At 31.2% G+C, this 23,143-nt stretch overlaps 2 protein-coding genes across 2 annotated transcripts in view; one reads left to right on the top strand and one right to left on the bottom strand.

Annotated features, from left to right (window-relative positions):
* Nucleotides 1-23,143, top strand: part of LOC134708291 (poly(rC)-binding protein 3-like) — a 110,836-nt gene that overhangs the window by 3,213 nt on the left and 84,480 nt on the right. The window lies entirely within an intron of this gene.
* LOC134706079 (salivary glue protein Sgs-3-like) lies at nt 15,579-15,911 on the bottom strand. The gene has a single exon (XM_063564789.1). The coding sequence runs from the start codon at nt 15,909-15,911 to the stop codon at nt 15,579-15,581; it is 333 nt and encodes a 110-aa protein (XP_063420859.1).

Consider the following 23,143-nt stretch of genomic DNA (forward strand, 5'->3'; position numbering starts at 1 on the left):
CCTTGAAGAGCTTCAGCTGTGGATTGTGAATATTAGATAAATAATATGAAAATGTGTCATAACATTATATTTGAAAGCCTATTAAATGAATATAAAGGTATTCATTTGAACATTTAAGGATTTGAAATGCATCATGGCATTTGAAAGTACATTGAAGTTTAATGTATAGATAATTCTATAGGGGAATTATGAGATTTTAGCATTGAAAAATAGAATTGTTTGACCAAAAATATTGTTAGCTTCTGAAAAAAAGATCGTATTTATACAAGTCCATATTTGTCAACATTAATTAACATACATATATTTCTTATGTTAATTTAAATTAATCTTAAAGTAAAATTAGAATAAGTTTTTAATCCTTATTAAATAAAATCTCCATTATATCTATAGCTATTGAATGAGTTATAAATATTTAAATTTTGTTCATTAACATCAGATGTTATATAACTTTAAATCTTTACTAGTTTTATTGATTTATGGTCATTAGGTTTTGTTATAAAGTATCATTTTCTGACTGAAGTAACAAATTTTTTAACTATTGTGATTTAATTTAATGACCGATTGCCTCTTTTGTTAAAAGGTGTTAAAATTTAAGATCTACATCTGATTTAAATATTGAATGTGCCTTGCAAGTCATAAAAAAGATCTTTATTGAATGTTATCGCATTTTGGATCGAATCTCGAGTTTCATTTAAATCTCATAATTTCATTTCCTCTATTCCTTCAATAGTCTCCCTTGAGGTAATTTGCGTTTGGTATAAAATTTGAATGATGAACAGTATAAGTATGCATATAAATGCATTTAAAAAATTTGTTGGTGTTATATTGTTGAAATACTGGTTTTGTGAGTGAGAATTTTAAGATACAGTGATACCATACTGGCAAATCAATCGTAAGGCACAGTGGCAATATTAGGCAGAATTTTAAATTTGATAACGTCTAGAATTTCTTCAAGACTAAATTACAACTTAAAAATTATCAAAGTTTTTTGGCCCTTATGTTAGGAATAAGACACAGCAGGGACCTGAACAATAAGGGAGAGAAATTATTTCTATTTTTGCAGCCCTCATAAGTCATAACATATATAAAGTTAAAATTTGAAGAAGTGTATTATAAGTTAATCTTTGTTTGCCATTGAAGGGTATATTAGTCATGTCATAAAATAATATTTGTTCTAAATTTGATCAAAGTTTAGAGGGGATTGTGAAGTTTAAATCCAAATATTATTCAAACAAAGTGAACGTAAGTACCTAATTCACTGAGATGGTTTTCCACTTTAAAGGGAGACAATTGCCAGTTCAAATTATGTAAATTAAAGCAATGTTTAAGGTTTAAAGTTAAGTTTAGAAGGGATATTGGACATTAAACCTAATCTTTTCTTTTGAAAGTAAATATTTGTACTTGAGATGTCCAGATTTTTAGTTTTTACATGTACTTGTTTTAGAATTAAGAGGATTTTTATAATACATTTATTCTAAAGTTCTTTCATTTAGGTCACAATAACTGTTTGAAAAACAAAAATGGCTATATATAGGTTATTTATCCAACCATGCTTTCATAATCTTTTCCATAATATGTTCAGATATTTACAAGTCAACAAACTTCTAAATTAATGACTTGGAATGATAAAAAAATGGTCAAGTACATTTTTTGACTGATGTTATTTTTTACTCCTTTTGTCTTCAGCCTCATTAACATGATTTAAAGCATCTATAAAATTTATCTCATAACCTGCAAGTACTGAAAAAAATTAAACTTAAATTTTCCTGTAATATTTAAGGGATTCAGAAAGCACCTTTGGCATTCCAGAGTCCACCCTAGATTCTGTACAGAGTATAAGGAGAGGTCAACATTTAAGACAGCAACCCATTGATAAAAATCAACATTAGTAGACATCAGAGGGCAATATTTTGTCTTCAACAAAAGACATATCATTGTGTCTTGACAATGGTGAATTCAGAGGTTTGAACCCCCTTCTTTTTTAAAACTATCAATGCATTTGAATAAGAACATAATGTTGGAAACACCCCTTTATCCTGGGTTAGGAACCCCCTTCCCCTGTTAGGAAAGACTGGATACTACCCTGCTTTAATGTGTTCAACTTTAAATTGTTTCAAGTCTGTAATAGGTCTTACAGAAAACAAAATAGAATTGTAAAATCGTAAAGACCAAAAAAAACCATTTACTTGAGAAAAAAACCTGATTACATGTATATGATGCATGAAAAAGTCATCAAGTATTTTATGTCAGCTGCTAGATTTAAGAAGTCTTACAGAATTTCTATTCATCTCAAGTATGTTAGTTTCTGTACCAGTCTAAAATGTAACTTTACAAGAGCCCCTTGTACTAGAGAAGTACAAGATAAGAGGGAAGATTAATATTTCTCTCTTGAGACAAGAAGTCATGTGCTTCAAATTACTTTATCAAGGACATTACTTCCTTAAATTAAGCTTACTTAAACAGGTCAGAGGTCAAAAGTTTGAACTTTGAATTCTTACCAGTATACTTCAGAAACTCAGTTTGCTACCTTTCTTATAAATCGAAGTTGAGTTAATCATTCCCAACTCATGTCAAAAGTTTTATCAGAATGCAAAAAAAATGATATCCTTCTGTTAAAGCCAGTACTGACATTAAGCAAGCAACAATGGGGCACTTTTTATAACCCAGCATATAACAAACAGAATTCACATTTTGTCAGTAGTCCTAACATTCAGATTTGCAATATACATGCACTTAACTACAACTGGTATTATAATTCAAAATGTATTTTGGCAGTTACTGTTGTTTTCCTTGGACGATTATGACCTCTAAAACTTTCCTTTAACCTTCACAGATTTATGATTCTTTACAGATTTTCTCTAACATTTTATCAAGATGAACAGCTTTTCTGTGAAAAGTGACTATGTTTCTTTCTTCACAAGTGTGAAATTAATTAATGGTATGTTTTTCTCATTTGTGTATGCCTCTCAGTACAATGTTATGAGAAAACCTTGGTTTTCCTTTCTTTGAGGATTTATTTTCTGACGATTATACTTGTTGATGCTTTCTAGAATAAATATTGAGGCTCAGTCAAAGGGGTAGTGACATTTCTATTTTGATACATGTATTAATATCTCAAAAAATGTTGAAATTTTTTAATACCTTTTACAATGCAATACTGATGCACTTCTAAAGTGTATATATATAGTTGCAAATAAAATAGTTGTCATAATTTTATATGTAGGAAAAAAACAATCAGTCTTTCTAAATCAAAGAAAATTGTATTGTATTGATTAAGAAATATTTCCAAACCTGATATCAAGAGCTGTGCTGGAAATTCAAGGGCTTTGTTTGCTGAAATATTTAATGGAGGAACTTGGTATATATATTTTTAATTTCACTTCATTGAGTATTCAGACATTGTTTTTTTTTTAAATTATTATGCCTAGAGTCTACAATAGTAACGTGAAATGTTTCGAAAACTTCATTTATTTCACATCTCAAATCCCCCTTTATTGGCATGTTTTATGCTACCTGACATGTTTCTGAAACCCTATTGTTATCTCCCTTCTCTAATTCCCCTTTCATGGTATGTTTTATGATACCTGACATGTTTCTGAAACCCTTTAGTTGTCTCCCTTCTCTAATTCCCCTTTCATGGTAAGTTTTATGATACCTGACATGTTTCTGAAACCCTATTGTTATCTCCCTTCTCTTAAATTCCCCTTGTATGGTATGTTTTATGATACCTGACATGTTTCTGAAACCCTTAATTATCTCCCTTCTCTAATCTCCATTTATGGTATGTAATTAAGGATACATGACATGTTTCTGACACCCTTTTGTTATCTCCCTTCTTAAATCCCCTTAAATGGTGTGTCTTATGATACCTATCATGTTTCTGAAACCCTTTAGTTGTCTCCCTTCTCTAATAGTTATATGGTATGTTTTTATGATACCTGACATGTTTCTGAAACCCTTATGTTATCTCCCTTCTCTAATCCCCTTTTATGGTATGTTTCTGACACCCTTTAGTTATCTCCCTTCTCTAATCCCTTATATGGTATGTTTCTGACCTGACATGTTTCTGAAACCCTTATGTTATCTCCCTTCTCTAATCCCCTTTTATGGTATGTTTTATATCGGACATCGTTTCTGAAACCATTAAGAGAGATTATTTACATATGATTTTAGTGGGGAACATCTTATTATTCAGTACTTAGTATTTCTAGTCATGTTGATCAGAAACTTGAAAGGGTAAATTTTAAAGGGATTAACGAGGTTCACTGCAGGGGATAAACCAGTCATTAAAATATTATATATATGTCAAGGCTTTCTTAAAAGTTCATATGAGGATTTTGTACTAATTCACATAAGATTGACACTCTATTCATGTAGATTCATTTTAATTAGTACAAAAATGTAGTACTATGAACTGTGATGGTGATTAGCTACTTTTGGTCATTGAAGGACACTCACATGTGAATGAACATTACATTTAGTGTTAGAAGCCAAAGTGTTAACTCCACCTAGATAAAAACGAAAATAAAAAAAAAGCAGTCTGTTGGTGACCTTCTGCTGTTGTCTGCTCTATGGTCAGGATAATGTCTCTTTGGCACATTCCCCATTTCCATTCTCAATTTTATATTTATAATGAGGTTTATTTCATTAAATAACAACAAATCATTTAATCTAATAATAGTAATTATAAACAAGCCAAGTGCATTTTTGGTATATCCAGGAATTAACTTCATGATCTATATGGGGAAACCATGTATATTCTGGTCCAAGTCTAATAGTTAGTTAGGGATACTGAGGATCTTCTTCAATGACCTGATACAAGTATTTGAGGATTTTAACTTGATTAAATCTTTTATTATAAGGAGTATAATCAAAGGTAGATTTGCATTTATATGAGATTTTAAATGTGGTTTATTGTATTTGATTGTAACGGAACTCGGTAACCCTCATTCAAACTAATTTCTGCTTTATTCTTAAATAAAATCAAGTATATTCAAAGGTTAACTCTCTTGTTATCTTCATCAATTCTGAATAAGTATGCAAATTTATACTGGTTGAAACTGTCTCAGATGAAAGACCGAACATGCCGAAGCATAAGTTATGAGTAACAATGTTCCGTATCTCGTTACATTGTGTATACACCTGATACATTTGATATATACAACCATACCAGGCGGTTTAGATAATAACTGTCTAAGCCTAGTAAAAAAAAAATTTGCCTGCATATATATCTTTTATTCGTACCATTTTCAACATTTGACATAAACCATGTTAACACCACATTTACTTTTGTAAATACTGAAATAATAAGTTGTGCATTTAAAGCATGAACACGTAGCAAATCTTGGGGTAGACTTTCTATTGAACTATGAAATATTTAAATTTAAAAAAAATCACTTTACCTAACTTTTGATAAGGCATTACATAATTTTAATAACATCATGATTTAATTGATCTCCTAGTGATATGATAAAGGTCAACTCAGTGCGGAAAAAACTACATGGATTAGAATTTAAGGAACCCACACATAAAGAGTATGACTTGAAATACAAGATTTGTGTTACATCCAAGCTAACGCCTTTCTTGCTATCATATATTAGCCCCATGGGTCCCCTAAAAACACCTGTTTGCCTTTCTTCCTATCATATATTAGCCCCTTGGGTCCCCTAAAAACACCTGTCTGTGTGTGGTGATAATTACAATTCCTACCTGTAATTATCACATAGAAATATAGAATTATTTATTATTATATAACTTTATCACTTATCATCTTAAATGGTTCAACCTGAGGTTTATAAGTGACATTCAAAATTTCAAAATAAGAATAGATTCTGTTAAAGAAGAGACAATAAACCCCAACAGTTTTATGGGTTGTTTCATTGATGTGTACACTTTTTTGGCCATAGATTTCATACAATTTTTTAAAGGTTCAGTCATGCCCTTCAGAAATTCAGCTTTTTTTATTATTTGACTTAAATGGTGAAGAAAGGGCATTGGTTTGACCGTTTATGACTTGACAACACAAAGGAACATCCTTTTTATTGTTGTTCTTCAGCTCAAAGTAACAGTGATGAAGATACAACGAAGAAAATGCTCACATTTCAATGAGATCATGCACCAGCATTATAATGCCTTAACAGTTCCACACCAACTCAGAGTGTCAATACTTTTGTTGGTGGATTCGAATTTTATACGATTAACTAAGTTATTCAACTTTGTATATCATGTATACAAAATACTGCAATTGTTGATAAATTATCAGAAAATTGTAAAATCTTTGATTAGAATTTATAAATTATTTGAGGAGAAAAAAATTAGTTTGCACATTAAGAAAAACTCAAAAGCTTACACCCAGAGTTTAAAGTTCAGTCAGTCTAGGTTGAAGTTTTATAGGGATCCTGGTGTAAAGCAATGAAAGTTTATAACACTATAATCACACTATCTTCATTGAGGATTCAGTGAGTGAGTCTAACAGATTATTTATGAATCAATATGATATCAGGCAACTTGGATTTATATGAGAGAGACACAGGTTCATAATCTAAGAAAATAGATTTTCTATAAAAATTCTTCTAGACCTAAAATCTTTCAATTACCTGGTAACAGGAATAATTATGGCTCTCTCATGTTATTCTATTGATTCTTTAGTCATGTAATGACGGAATTACTTTTTTGTGTCCTAGGGCATGTCAGATAAAAATGTCTTTTCTCTAAGAATTACAAATGAAGAGATAATACCCAACTTGTACAGTGCTTTGGGTCTCAATATCAATGCAATCAAACTTTTATAATATATTAGGTAAGAGTTTTTTTTAAACTTGACAAAAAAGGTGATTTTCAGATTTGTGCATTTTAAGCATATATTTGGAAAATTCACATTTTCTTCAATAGAATTTGTAAGGTTCCTGCAAAAAACTGTCACTTATTAACACTGTTTCAGACTAAATTTTCCTAGACACAGTCTCATTAAGAATGAAAGTCCATTCAGAACATACAAAGAAAAGCAATAGACCATAGTCCAGGTTTTTAAAGGTACTGAAAATTTTAATGACCCGGCACTGTCTTTCCAAAGAACTGCTGGGCATTTTAGAAAAGTTTGAGTCAAATTTCAGCAATCGTTAAATGGTAATTTTTTTGACCAAAGGTAAAGCAATTGTAAGACTTGAGGAAAACTGTGAATTTATTCATTGTAATTTTAAGTTGAACCATATAAAAGCTTTGACCATTGAAGGTACATTTATTGATAAAATTTAAATTTTAAGTAAAATTGATATGACAAAATTCTATTCAGTCAACTTTATCATCTAAAATTTATTCATATTTCTGATGTGGACAAGGATTGAAAAATCAACACAATTTGAAAAATTTACATCACTTATGCATAAAAAAAATACCAATAATTATGATGGAATACAATGATGTTACAGAATAGAGGCATTATGAAAAATTTAGATCAGCTGCTGTCAGATAACTCAAAATACCATATACTTTTGACTGTAGACTGAAATGCTTATAACTGAAGTAGAAATTTCATCCCAGATAACATGCTTTCACATTATTATAGACCCTTCATAGAAAAGTATTGTCTTTCCTTCAGTATAGGATTTTTTTTTAGCTGCATTCTCTACTTTAATCATCCAGGTCTTTACAGCACTTATAATCCAAATAGACCAAAAATAGGCCATACTAATCTGACACACTAAACTATTATCAGTATAAAGCAGATTAAGACATGCTGATGGTATAATACAGAGATGGCACAGAATTCCACTATTACTGTTACTGCAAATTTTCTAGATTTCTGTGTTGTATATTAAGATGAGATCTTATGATAGTTGCATAATATAAGTAACATTTTTATTGGATTATATAAGGGTGATGCTCAGTGATTCTTATTTTCTGTGAATCTGTAAAAAGGCCATTGCCCTGATCTTAAATTTGTAAAAGGGTTAAAAATTATGTAATTTAAATAGTTAAGGAAGTTTAAATTATTGGCTTGATCTTAATTATTTTTCTTTGCAGTGTTTTGTTGGAATTTTTATGGCGTCACTTTTACGGTTCTTGAGTTATACCCCTTTCTAAACATCATAATTGCTTAAAAAAAATCATTTTCAATCTCCAACTTTAGTTTCCCTCTACACAATACTTATTTCCAAAAAACTCTAGATCAAGTACCAATTGAGGAAGTGTTTCTAAGTTATGTCCCATTATAACTTTATATGCAAGCAGCTGGGCATCATCTGCGTCACATGGACACAATCCCTAATCATTAAAAAAAGAAAACGAAATTGTTGTATTTTAAGTAAACAGTAACCTTATCACAAGAGGAGTTACTTTTCTGTTGTTTTCCACTCACCAGTTATAAAGTATTTTGCCACAGATTAAGACATGCTTAGATGGTATCACACAGATGACACAAAAATTAGCTATTACTGTTACTGCAAATTTTCTCTATTTCTTTGAGTGCATTTATATGTGTATATGATAAGAGATCTAATGATAGTTGCATAACAGAAGCAACGTTTTTATTGCATTATATAAGGGGGATGTACAAGTTTCATCCTTTCTTTTCTGTGAATCTTAAGAGTACATCTGGGGAAATGTGAAAAGGCCTCAGTGCCCTTGAACTCTAAATTTGTAAAAGGAGAGAAAAATACTGCATGTAAATTGTTCTTGTGAATGCAGTGATGCACTTATTTATTATCATCTCTGAGTGGCCAAGTGACTGAGTTCACTGATTTAACTATGCATGTACAAATAACCACTTCCATATCACACTGCATAAGATAATAAGATTTGGATCATACTATTGAAGCAGAAATTCAATTCCAATTTGTTCCAACTAATTTTCACAAAAAACATATCTGATAGACAATTAATTTGCAAGTATATTTTAAATGATACAATTGAACAGATAGTTTACTAAGACAAAAACAGCATGTATTTAGCATACATTATAAGTTTAAACTATCCTGTACCCCTATTTTGACAAATATACCTATTATGTTTTGTTCAGACATGACGTTGTCAATATAATGGAATTTGATATGACAGTCATACAAATGAGAGGTTTGGCGCTATATAACCAGGTTCAATCCCAAAATTTCTACATCAGAAAATGCCTGTACCAAGTCAGGTATATGACAGTTGTCCATTTGTTTGATGTGTTTTGTCATTTGATTTTGCCATTTGATTAGGGACTTTCCATTTTAAATTTTCCTCAGAGTTCAGTATTTTTGTGATTTTCTTTTTATTATTGACTCCTTCACCAGGATCACAAGAAAACTTGTTTTTTCGACTCCCCTAGTAATGACCTTTTCACACTTATTCAGCACTTTGCCAGAGATTAAGACATGCTGATGGTATCATAGATGGCCCAAAAATTACCTATTACTGTTACTGCTAATTTTTCTCTATTCCTTTGTTCTATTCAAGATTAAATCTTATGACAGTTGCATAATTTACCTTTCATTTATTGGATTATATAAGGTAGATGCTCTTTCTTTTCTATGAATTTTAAGAGTACATTTGTTGAATGTAGATTGGCCTGGTGTCCTGACTCTTTAATTGGTCAAAGTGCAGGATAAATCACCAAGAAAGATTGTTTGCACTGAGTTTGTGAGATTGAATCCTAAAAGGTGCGCTCAACTCCATTCTTAATTAGAATTGTCAGTTTTCCCACCAAAGGTATATACATAAAGTGTAACCTGTGTTTTCCGACAAGCTAGTAGACCCCATAAAATGTCAGATTAAGCAGTCATGTTGGAATACTCAGTTTTTTTCTGCAATGATAATAGCTGTGTTATCCGACACGCTAGTAGACCCCATAAAATGTCAGATTAAGCAGTCGTGTTGGAATACTCAGGTTTTTTTCTGCAATGATAGGCATATTTTTAGACCATGAAAATGTGTTAGTTAAAGCAGGATGTTGGAATTTATACTTCGGTGTGATATAAGGAAGGTTACTCTGTAACTCATATATGTTGAAGAGCTATTGTTTTAGTCAAACTCCAGTTTTGTTTGATATTAAAGAACCTTTAAAATCATCAAAAGTACATAGAAAAGACAAACTTGAAAATATTCTTATATGATAATTGGGATTTTGGGATCAAGAATTCAAGAATCTATATTCTTTTTGCTCAGTCTTTACTTATATTAATCTTTTTATCTTTCTCTCTTGAAAGCTGAGTCCTTCACAAATGTAAAATACACATTGGAATCCTTTAGTTGACTATAAAACAGCTCTATTTACTATAGATCAGCTCTGTTTACTCAGTATAGTTATGATTTTCAAGAGGAATGTACATACATAAACTTGTGTATACAAATCATTTAGTATTTACATATATGGCGACTTATTATAACAATAAAGTATTTGATCTGGATAATAACGGTCATTTGTCCAGTAAATCAATGGGATTGTTGTGGTCAGTTGTTCACCTTTATGATTATGGTCAATTATGGACTTTAATTTGACCAAAGAAATTAGAAATAGTATTTAAAATGTATATATAGAGTTTATGTTAGTGGAGATTTCCTGCTTATTGTTTGTAAAGTTTATGTTTATTCAGACTATCATAAAAAATCGTAAGTTGTAAAATTAAAAGTTAACCTGGCTGAGAAGTTAAAAAAATAATAAAATTGGTTTCTTGTCTTTAAATCTTGACTGATTATTAATTAAGTATTCATCTCTGACCAATGGACTTGTGAAGAAAATGTTCTGACAGCAATCCTGAACAACAACAAGAATAAGATATGAATAATCAATCCTCAAATTAAAATGATAACTAGATCATGATGGGTGAGTACAAAAACCTAATGGAATCTGCAAACTTTTACAAAGATTAACACAAAAAGAAAGCCATTTTAAAATAAATCAAGATAGTTTACTGTCCGCAAACCAATATAATATGTAAAGAGGATATGATATGATTGCATCATTGCAAATGAGACAACTTATTCAATGTTTAAGGAATCTGTTATGAGAGTTATAGTGGAATGTTTGACTGTAGAATAATGCTGCCTGACCTAGCCCTTATTAAGATAATTAAATGTTCTTATTTTTATCCCTGACTGACCAAATGAAGTGGTTTTAAGCAGCTATAGGTTACTGTACAGTCTTTAACATTCAACAAAACCAATTACCATAAAAAATTACCCTGTTTTGACAAAATATGAAACATCTCAAAAGAAAAAACTATGACAGCCTGATGTATTGAACACAATAATGGACAGCAACAAAAACAAACCAATGAATTGCTGACTTCTTGGTCATTGACAAACAAACAAATAGAATGTGGCAAGTTTGTGAGACCAATTATTCAACAGCACACACGTAGAAAAAACTGAAGAGTCCGTTGGATATGGCTTGACTTTGTCAGATCATCAAGAAGCACAACAAAAAAACCCAAAAAAACTAAGTGCTGATCTAGTAGGAGAACTGAAACAAGGAACTTTAAATACTAGAGATGTAGAAGGAATTGCCAATTCACATACAAGACTGCATGTAAATGTTTACAGTTAAACAATCTTATTTTACAACTTTCTTAAAAAAATAACTTTTAGAGACACATTTAAGGACCAAAAACTGTAACCAATAAACCAAACAATGTGAATAACAGGCAAATTTGCAATAAAATAAACATTGATTTGATCAGCATTTGAATAACAGGCACATTTACCATATTAAGATGTTATTGGCAGGTTTCGCACCTCTTTATCTGACAGCAGATTATTATTGTATTGTCCTAGATGTTAGGTCATTATTTACCTGTCAGTTACAAAGTCGTTAAAGGTGAGATGTTGTCAATTTCTTAGTCAGGTGTTCCTGTATGTTGTCTATGTATATATTGCTTTGATTGATTTTGTAATTCTCAAATTTTCAATAGAAACTGCTATGGGAGATGTAGTTCTGTAATTTGATATTATCGACCAAAAATGGAACGGTCAAGTTTTTGATTATCTTGACCCTTTTCTGAGTATGCAATCACAAAGTTGCATTGTGGTCATTCGTTCAAGTCCTAAATTATGTCTGAATATTATAAACATCAAATTCTAGTCTGATTTTTTTTTTATTTAAATAAGGTTTATAGTGTGAAATTAAATTATCCTTAATTTATAAAATTAAATTAGCCGTTTAATTCACTTTACAATTTAACGATACAAAATAAATTAACATAACCACTAATATAGATTGTAACAATACAACAGAATAGTTCTATGGGCAGTCCAAACATTGCAGTGTATTGGTGAACAAATAGCTAAAGGTGTTTCATTTGCTTTTCACATGGTATATACCTTTCACATGTAAACAGACCTTTCATTGGTTTTCAATGAGATAGGTAAACAAAACCAGGCCAGATTTATTATTAGGTGTTTGTCAAGTAAATACTTTTTCAATGGGTCGAGAGGTTTTATATAGAAAAGAAAACATTTGAGTTTATATAAACCAATAAAGTAAATTATATCTTAAGTACAGGAATAATGATGTAAATTAAAAAATAATGTTTTGATATTATATATATTATGTATACTGTGTCTGGCCACTTTTAGCCTTTCCTACGGTGAAAGTGCAAATTTATTTATTAAATAGACAAATATTTGTATAAAAATTTGATTAAAATCAAAATGCTGTCATTTAGGTATTAGGTAGAGTATACACTTTTTTTACCATGTTTACATCTGTTTTGACATAATGAGTTATCTCCACTTAGTTTGTCTATGATTTATGCCCTCTTATCATTTTGTCTATTTATTGTCAAAGAAAGACAAATATATATAAGACAGTTTTAATTCTTAGTTAAATCTGCAGAAATAAAGAAATGATATATCTTTCCTGCAAGTAGAATTTTATTAGATTATTAAATTGTTTTCTTCTGATTTTTAACATAACATAAGTTACAATATTTCTTCATATCCATGATTATTTCTGAAAAAAGTACAAATTTTGAGTTTGTTTGAAGAAAACTAAATGATAGTAAATTCTATAATGGACTCTGAAATAATGATTCCAGATAATTTGATATTGACAAAAGCGTATAAATTTCCAGCTGTTTACAAAATATTTATTTGAAATTTTATTGTTAATTTAAATGTTGGCTAATTCATATGAAGAATTCCAACTGTTTGTGTTATTTCATAAAATCTTGGTTTTTTTTTTTTAGTGCTGGGTTTAAAATTTTCTCCTTTCCAATTGAATCAGTATATAAAATGTGTATTAAAAAATTACTTGTACAAATTTTTATAAATTTTTAAAAGAAAAGTTGAGGTTACTATTAAAATAGCTTCTGCTTGATGGTTTTTCATGTTCATTCTCTATTAAGCAGTATTTTTAAAGTAATGGGACTTATTTGAGGTTTTCTGAGGGAAAGCTGTTACATACTGTTTGGTAATAATGAGTTGCTGCTTTTGTGAATAAGGGTGCTGGTCCTTGGCTTGTTGGCCGGGTAGAGTACAACTTTATCACTAGCCTGTCATCACTGAGGTTGTGTGTAGGAGGCTGGCATGAGGCAGGTGCACTCAAATGTTAATTGACAAGGTTGGGTTCTCTATGGGCACTTTGGTTTCCTATACAAGTAAAACTGGACAGCCATGAAATAACACATTTGTTCTGAAAGTGGTGTTAAACACAAATCAATCAGTGATAAGTAAGATGATATTTGTCTCTTCATATTTTTAAGTTTTTGACATGCAAGCTTTATCAAGTCAGTTATTTTTCAGTAGATGTTTTTGTTTTTTTTCCTTAAAAATTGGAAGTATCATGGTAGAAATCTGAAACACTATTTTGATATATAACTTAGAAAGAGTGCTAAATGATATAAGCTAACTGTGTTGCTACAAAACAATACAGATTCCTTAGTCGAAACAGATGAGGCAAACATTGCTTAATATTACACCCCAGTTTTTGGATACAATTGCAAGAAATGTTACCCTGCAGTGCAATGATAAGTGCAAGGCAGACGTCTATCAAGAAATGTTGCCCTGCAATGCAATAATAAGTACAATGTAGACGTCAATCTCAAGGATATCCCATCAGTAGTTAAAACATCTGTTCTATAATATGTAGGTATTTGTTTTATCTACGTACCTGGATATCTGTGATAGAAATCTAATCAGCTGCTCTCTATTTTTCATATTCTTGATCAAGATGACCTTTTCAAATAGGAGTTATTTTTACATCAGCGTTCAGACAATAGGTTATTTTTTTCTCTATGGAAAAGTGGCTGTTTACTTTGGCTGTACCTGGTTTTAAGTGGGTGTCAAGACTCAAGATGGCAAGATCTTATATTCCAAAGTTTCTCTATCCTGTAAGACAATAGCCTGAAAAAACACTGTACAGGGTGCCAAGTAGAATGATTAATGATCAATTAATCTTTAGAACATCAAATGCATCTTGGAAATGAAAATTAATAGTCTTATAGACAGTTTAATTTGCCTTGTAGGGGCAGAACCATGATTTTTGAAAGAGGTGGCATAATTTCAAATAAATGTTTCTGTTGTTGGTTATGTCAACCATTGTTTCTGTTGTGTCAACCATGAGCTTTCTGTTGTTGGTTGTGTCAACCATTGTTTCTGTTGTTGATTGTGTCAACCATGATGTTTCTGTTGTTGATTGTGTCAACCATTGTTTCTGTTGTTGGTTGTGTCTACCATGGTGTTTCTGTTGTTGGTTGTGTCAACCATGATGTTTCTGTTGTTGGTTGTATCAACCATGAGCTTTCTGTTGTTGGTTGTGTCAACCATGAGCTTTCTGTTGTTGGTTGTGTCTACCATTGTGTTTCTGTTGTTGGTTGTGTCAACCATTGTTTCTGTTGTTGATTGTGTCAACCATGAGCTTTCTGTTGTTGGTTGTGTCTACCATGGTGTTTCTGTTGTTGGTTGTGTCAACCATGATGTTTCTGTTGTTGGTTGTGTCAACTATGATGTTTCTGTTGTTGGTTGTGTCAACCATGATGTTTCTGTTGTTTGTTGTGTCAACCATGATGTTTCTGTTGTTGGTACTGTATCAACCATGATGTTTCTGTTGTTGGTACTGTATCAACCATGGGATTCTATTGATAGTTGTGTCTTCCATGGTGTTTATGTTGTTGATTGTGTCAACCATGAGCTTTCTGTTGTTGGTTGTGTCAACCATGAGCTTTCTGTTGTTGGTTGTGTCAACCATGAGCTTTCTGTTGTTGATTGTGTCAACCATGAGCTTTCTGTTGTTGGTTGTGTCAACCATGAGCTTTCTGTTGTTGGCTGAATCAACCATGAGCTTTCTGTTGTTGGTTGTGTCTACCATTGTGTTTCTGTTGTTGGTTGTGTCAACCATTGTTTCTGTTGTTGATTGTGTCAACCATGAGCTTTCTGTTGTTGGTTGTGTCTACCATGGTGTTTCTGTTGTTGGTTGTGTCAACCATGATGTTTCTGTTGTTGGTTGTGTCAACTATGATGTTTCTGTTGTTGGTTGTGTCAACCATGATGTTTCTGTTGTTTGTTGTGTCAACCATGATGTTTCTGTTGTTGGTACTGTATCAACCATGATGTTTCTGTTGTTGGTACTGTATCAACCATGAGCTTTCTGTTGTTGGTTGTGTCTACCATGGTGTTTCTGTTGTTGATTGTGTCAACCATGAGCTTTCTGTTGTTGGTTGTGTCAACCATGAGCTTTCTGTTGTTGGTTGTGTCAACCATGAGCTTTCTGTTGTTGATTGTGTCAACCATGAGCTTTCTGTTGTTGGTTGTGTCAACCATGAGCTTTCTGTTGTTGGCTGAATCAACCATGAGCTTTCTGCTGTTGTGTCAACCATGAGCTTTCTGTTGTTGGTTGTGTCTACCATGAGCTTTCTGTTGTTGGTTGTGTCAACCATGAGCTTTCTGTTGTTGGTTGTGTCAACCATGAGCTTTCTGTTGTTGGTTGTGTCTACCATGGTGTTTCTGTTGTTGATTGTGTCAACCATGATTTTTCTGTTGTTGATTGTGGCAATACTGATTATGTAACACAAGTGAAACATTTTTATGTGTTAATGTTTGTCTTTATCTTATCTGTCTGGCCTAATGTGCATGAAGAGCATTGGTCATCACTTGGCATATAGTATCCCTGGTGCATGTGTTTCAGCTGTCTCTGAGTCTTTTATTATTTTTCCACAGTTTTTTTCTGTTTCTTTGTTTAATTTCTATTTGGAAATCTTCTAGATATTACTGATATCAATCACAGTTAAATAGAATGTTTTTTTAGCATTCTTCAGATTTTATTAAACAAAAAAATGTAGTCAGGAAATTGTATAATTATTGTATATCCTCACCTCAGTATTCAATGCCCTAAACCAATGTCAACATAACAAATATAAGCGATTCAACATTGATCTTTGCTGCTGATAATGATTTGTGCAAAAGGCATGTTTTTTATAGTTTGTTCTTATGTTGTACTGTTATACCACTGTCCCAGGTTAGGGGAGGGTAACGGGATCCCGCTAACATGTTTAACCCCGCCACATTATTTATGTATGTGCCTGTGCCAAGTCAGGAGCCTGTAATTCAGTGGTTGTCGTTTGTTTATGTGTTACATATTTGTTTTTTTTTCGTTCATTTTTTTACATAAATAAGGCCATTAGTTTTCTCGCTTGAATTGTTTTACATGGTCTTATTGGGGCCTTTTACAGCTGACTATATGCGGTATGGGCTTTGGTCATTGCTGAAGGCCGTACTATTAATGTTTGTGTCATTTTGGTCTTTTGTGGATAGTTGTCTCATTGGCAATCATACCACATCTTCTTTTTTATGTTAAACATATAATAAAAAGAACATACATTTAACACTGAACTCTAAAGGAAAAATGTTTTAGACCTGCACTGAGTTTAAAGGCTTTTATTGCTGTTACGCTGGATTATATGTTTACTTGATAATTTATCAGACTCCTACACAGTTTGTTTGTGGACCAGTTTCTATAATTGTCTGATTGTAGGTGTATTTCTATTGGAAAATAGTTTTTCAAGGTTTCATTGATATCTCATTAAATACAAAGACACCTAAGGCTTCAAATCAAATCTCCCAAGAAGTTTATTCCTATAGAAACATGGACTTTTCTTTCATCAATGATTCTTACAAAAAAAATAGTTTCTAGATTATGAAAACACATGTTTTTATGGTAGATTTCATACCAATTAATATAATGAGAAAGTTCACCTTTGCAAGGACATTCTGTCAACATGGTTACCAAAACACAAAATGGTAATGTTCCTGTACATGTAATATCTTTGAAAATACTTTTTCTGTGTTTCATTGCCATAATTGGCCAATAGAAATAACTGTATCAGATGAATAATCAAACAAGCTTTCATCAGGGTAATTCTGAAGAGAAAAAAAACAATTCCCAGAATGAAAAAAACACATGTTTTTTAACGGTAGATTTCCTACCAATTAGTCTAATGAAAAAGTTAACCTTTGCATGGACAATCTGTCAACACAATGTTATGAAAATACTCATACAACATGTTGATAAACGAAGCATGAGCAATCACCTGTCACACATTCTATGATGAAAGAAAATTCTTCAAGCCTCCCATTGAAGTCTACATCTTTTGAACAAACATATATTTCTTCTTCTTCTTTTTCTTCCATTGACTTGACTTTGCTCTCTATGACGTTTTTGGTTGCTAGAACTATGTCATATTAGATTGCTTGCTGTAATAAAGTATCCTCTTCAATGTCAAGGTTGATGAGGCGTATTCATAATTTTTATAGGATGAATTTTATTCTCCTCCTATTAGATGGCTTGCTGTAATAAAGCATCCCCTCCAATGCCAAAATTGATAAGCTATATTTTACTAGGAGAAATTTGTTATGTCCTCCTGAAGGCTGCTAGGATGAAGTTTATTGTATAACTGTGTAGAGATAAACAGGTATTTACAGAGTTACATGACTTTTATTGTCCCAGCCATTGACTGTGGTGTGAAAAACAGATGGAATAGGAATTCCAAGGAAAACGACTTTCTTCATAGCTTAACACAGCTGATAATACAGCAATTAGAAAAAAAACTGTAGTTATTGCATGTTTTATAATTGTGGATTACTATATAGCTAACATTGAAAAAACATAAAAGAAAAGATGAAATTGCAAATCTATGATCTTAGCTTATATAAATCAGAAATGAATATAATTTGACACTGTACTGTACAGCCGCAATACTCATGATACTCCAAATGTTTTATTCTTTTTCAAAGTTTGTCCTAAACTCTTATATACAACCTGGGTAGCTATAACGGAGTATTGCATTTAAAGAAGGGCAAAACATAAAAAACAGACATTCCAACTCCTAAGTAAAAAATAAACTGACAAAGCTATGGGTTACAAGACGAAAAAAACACAACATACTGATAATTAAAGACTGAGTAACACAAATCCCACCAAAAACTAATCTAAGGTGCTCCGGAAGTATGAGCAGATCCTGCTCCATATATGGCACTTGTCATGTCGCTCATGTAAGTGACAAACTGGTAATACGAGACTGCTGGTATATTTATGTTAACTTGTTGTTTCTTCAGTTTACCAGCTTGATGTTACACACAAAAGACTCTTTTTGTTCATATTAAAGGACTATTCTGGCTAGGCTGCAAGCCTCCTATTTTAAAAAGCGATTTTTAAGTCCTGAAATGTATGTAGATATGATACACCTACAAGTATAGGAGAGTTAAGTAATAAATAAGATAACTTTGATGTTTAATTGATATCAGATGAAGATAGAGGGAACCATTATTACCTATCATGTAACTTTTTATGTAGGATTATCAAATAAAATGACATTTATCTACACAATTATACAGTTATCACAGAGTTAATGGAGAAATCGGAGTATTTGATGGAAGTTAAATCTCTGTGATTAAATGATATTTGTGAATGAAAAGTGTATATGAAAAGTAGATTGGAGTGTGTCTATGTAATTATTGGGAACATTAATGGTACTAAATATTAATAATAAAATTATATGTATTTATTGGGCGTGACATTTAAATGTTTTGTGATTATAGTAATGGATCTATTTGAATACGCAGAGTTTTTCATATAACTAAATTTGCTGGATTCTCTAGTGGCAGTGCAATTTTACAGCAATCAATTCCAAAAAATAAAATCATTATACTAGGATATTATTATATAGTGAGGGAACCTCCTTTTAGTTATGATTGACTTAAACAGCATGCAGTTATTAAAAATGAAAACATATCCTGTGGAGAGCTCTCGTAAAGCACTCTATATGTAAAGCCTGGGAGTTGATGTTTTTATCAATTTATTTATTTAACAGTGATTGAAAATTTGAATTAAAATTTAAAAAAAAACAGATTTTTTTTTCAGTCTGTTTTCTTTCTTTCTTTCTTTTTTTTTTTTTAACTAATTGAGGTTCATCTAGTACCCATATTTTATCTTTGTAATCAATACATCATTAAACAAAGGAACATCAGACCTCATTAATCAATTTCACAAATAAAACTTAGGAGAGAGCTGTATGGTTTTAAAATGTTCCATCTAAATTTTAATGTATGATAAAAGGCAGTCTTAACATAGCCTTTGATGTTTCTTTTCATGGATGTAAATTCTTTTTTTATTATGAATTATCTGCATTAAATGAATGAATGAATGTTATTAATTACTGATCTACTCAGATCAGATTTGTATGTGAACTGATAGAAAGACAACTAAAGGTTATAAATACAGATTTTTATGGATGTTCACTTGTGCTATGTAGGAATTTGGCATATTCTCATGTATGGTTGGAATATTGGACTGGAAAACAAAAAAAAATAATATGGAGAAATAACACCCTTTTGTTGTCATAGTTTATTCTGATGAAACCTTTTTGGTTGGATTAAGAAATTTTAGCCAAATCAGCATTGTCACACCAGAAATTTATTATGTTAGTACTCGAGTTAATGTCAATGGGACTGTGTACTGATCTTGCTGTAAGATTCAAGGTTCGTTACTGAAGACCTTAAAGAAAATATCTACATGAAGAACAACAAATAAAAATGAAGGGGGGGGGGGGGGTCCTTCAATGATATTGTTATAAGATTTCTTACTTTTTGTTGTCTAGTGTTGGTAATCTGCACCAAGTGTTTTCTTTTTTGTTGTGGTTTTGTTTTGCGTTGGTTTATTTTTAACAGAGATGTCAGATGCTAGTGATATACATGATCTCTTGTTCTGTCATGAATTTCAAATTATTATTCCTGTTTTCCTTTCAATGTAATAATATTATTAAACAATTCCTGTTTGTTATGTATTTTAATAATGCATTATGATTACCCCAGTCCGTTACACCATACAACATTTTAGTACTTACCAGATGTTCTGCTGATGATACTGGTTGGCTATCAGCTTATAATTACATAGATAAAGTCTTAGTGCTGTTTTATACTTAATCAGTGTTATAAATCAAAAGCAGTAGCAGTATTGCTAGGATAATCTTATCATATTCCATCAATTTCTTACAAATTAAACTCCCATTAAGAATTTCTTCTTTTTCAAACAGATTGAGATAAGTTACATAAGATTATTAGCAGCATGTAATTTACTGCAAACAAAGCTATTCCAAAATGAGAAAATAATTATGTTTTAATGTGCATGGTAGTAATTAACTGCAGGAATTTTATCTGAATGGGAACAAAAAATCCAAAATATTACATGATAATTTGTTCAAATATTCAAAATTTGTAAAACCTAACAATTATACATTTTCAAACAATGATGACCCTCTCAGAATTATGGACATGCCCATCTTACTCTCTTGGCACAGCCATTTATATAACTCATTTAATATTTTGGCTTGCAGTTATTATTATATCAACAAGAATATTATTAACTTATGTGCAAAATTACCAAAGAATTTAACATGCGTCAAATATGATTTATATATAGATTAAACTATCTGAAGCCAGCATGATCAAAGAGTCCAGCTACAGTTTTTTTTTACTTTATCTTTTACCAAAAGTTTAAAAAGTATTAATTTTGAAGAAGTGCCATGTTTTTGTTTAGAGGATATTTAAAATTTAACAAATATTAAGCGCACTAGCCAATTTTCTTGAAAGTGGTAAACTCTATTTTTTAAATTGAGATTTTATCAATTTATATATTCACTGAAATTGTGTTGATGATCAAAACCATGAAAAATATGCTAAATTTTGCAATAACAAACATTCATAGCTTTTTTGTCAGAAGTTCAAATAAAAAATTACAACAAAAAACACCAATCAGATGGTATTTGAGTTGGTTGCTGGCACACAGTTTTGTTTTTGGTCAGATTTATTATCCTTATACCAGTTGGTCAGTAATGATTCTATATCCAGTCACTTTATTATTATCCCTTTACAAGTCTGTAAGTAAGTCTATTATTTTGCTATAACCAGTAAATCTATTATGTCCCCTTAGTCCATTTAAAGCAATAAGCCTATATTTTATTGGTATTTATTACCTTTGGTTCCTGAATAAATATATTGTAACAATTTAGTTTTATTTTCAACACAATTTATCCTTAAATGTCCTCAACTGAATTAATGATTTGCAATATTTGTTGACAACTTTGAAAAATAGTACCTGTAACATCATCAACACTTGTGCTATAAAGGGAGATAATTTGATTCTCCTGACACTCCAACTGTTGTGATTTTATAGCAAGACTGATTACATTTTTCCTAGCCTGTGGTGTTATTTCTACTCTGTATTCATGGCCTCATTGTCAACTGCTTATATTGATTTTAGCTTTAATTCAAATCACTCTTGCAGAAAAAAATACATTTCATATAATAGCACTGTGAGTTAAAGGAGAATGAAAAACCAAATAAATCGCCATTCATTTGATTTATACTCAAAAGTGCAATAGAAATATTTTATTTATTATCTGTATGTGTTCTTCTGTGGTACTTCAATCATCACGTTTTGTATTGAATGTGTATTGGGGGAAAATTGTGGGAAGTTTTAGTCTACAAAAGGTTTATTTGCAGAGCTATTTCCCCACACCCCTGAAATTATCTATCATAAGTCCACAGCTATTGGTATTTGAAGTTTTCATAAGTTATTTGTTATATATATATAATAGCATGAAAATTTCTGTAAAAGTGGACATAATCTGTAGTAAGAGTAACAGTGGATATAATATGTACAAAACTGAAAAAACAATCTGATAAATCTTGGATGGTGCCAATAAGGACAATAATATCATTATTTTTGGGTTATGTAAGAGAGGGAATATTGCTTCCAGTTCATCCATGTTGACTCTAATTAATGGTGTATAAATTGGCATAAGTATTTGTCCTCATAAAAAAGTGAAAGCTCTCATATTTGTAATATATAAGCACATGTGAATTTCTGTAAAAGTGGATAAAATCTGTAGTATTAGAGTAATAGATAATATAATATGTACAAAACCGATTCCATCTTGATGGAGTACGTTGATGTTTTATGTGATGACATAACTGTACTAAAGTATCCCACAATGCTTTGCTGTTCAATAAGAATTGGATGAAGCAAGGACCTATATGATCTTGGGTAAAGTATAAAAAACAAACTGATAAATCTTAGATGGTGCCATTAAGGATGATAATATCATTATTCTTGGGTTATGTAGGAGTGGGAATGTGGCTTCCTCAGCCCAACAGTCCATTCATGTTGACTCTTAAAATTGAAAATTAAAATGTGGCATGATACCTGCCAACATGCCAGTTTTAGGAGCAAGACTCTCTGTTTTCTTTAATAAATTCAAAATATCTGCCTTAATGGACTTTGTCATCTGCATGCAGTTCGTTTGCTAACAATTAATTTGTATGCATTGATCTGCATTGGCTGGGTCTTATCTTAAGTTGTAAATCATAATAAAAATATTATTCACTGTAGGTAGAGTAATCAAAAAAAGCTTTTTCCACATGTTTAATCATTGTTCTTTATGAGAATATTGAATTATTTTACCACTAAGATCAATTTTGTTACACCGTGGTTTAGAAAGTGGCTTCACTGTATGGCAGGTGTTGAGAATTGTAGACCATATCTTGACATTAAAATTTCTTTCGTCACTGGGTTGCTGACTAATAACAATCTTTTCCCTAAATCTCCTTTATTTTACCCTTATTTCAAATTACTTCCACCAATGAACCATAAGGCTATCATTATGATAATTACAAA

The sequence above is a fragment of the Mytilus trossulus genome, chromosome 2 (genome assembly GCF_036588685.1).
Source record: "Mytilus trossulus isolate FHL-02 chromosome 2, PNRI_Mtr1.1.1.hap1, whole genome shotgun sequence".
Taxonomy (NCBI): domain Eukaryota; kingdom Metazoa; phylum Mollusca; class Bivalvia; order Mytilida; family Mytilidae; genus Mytilus; species Mytilus trossulus.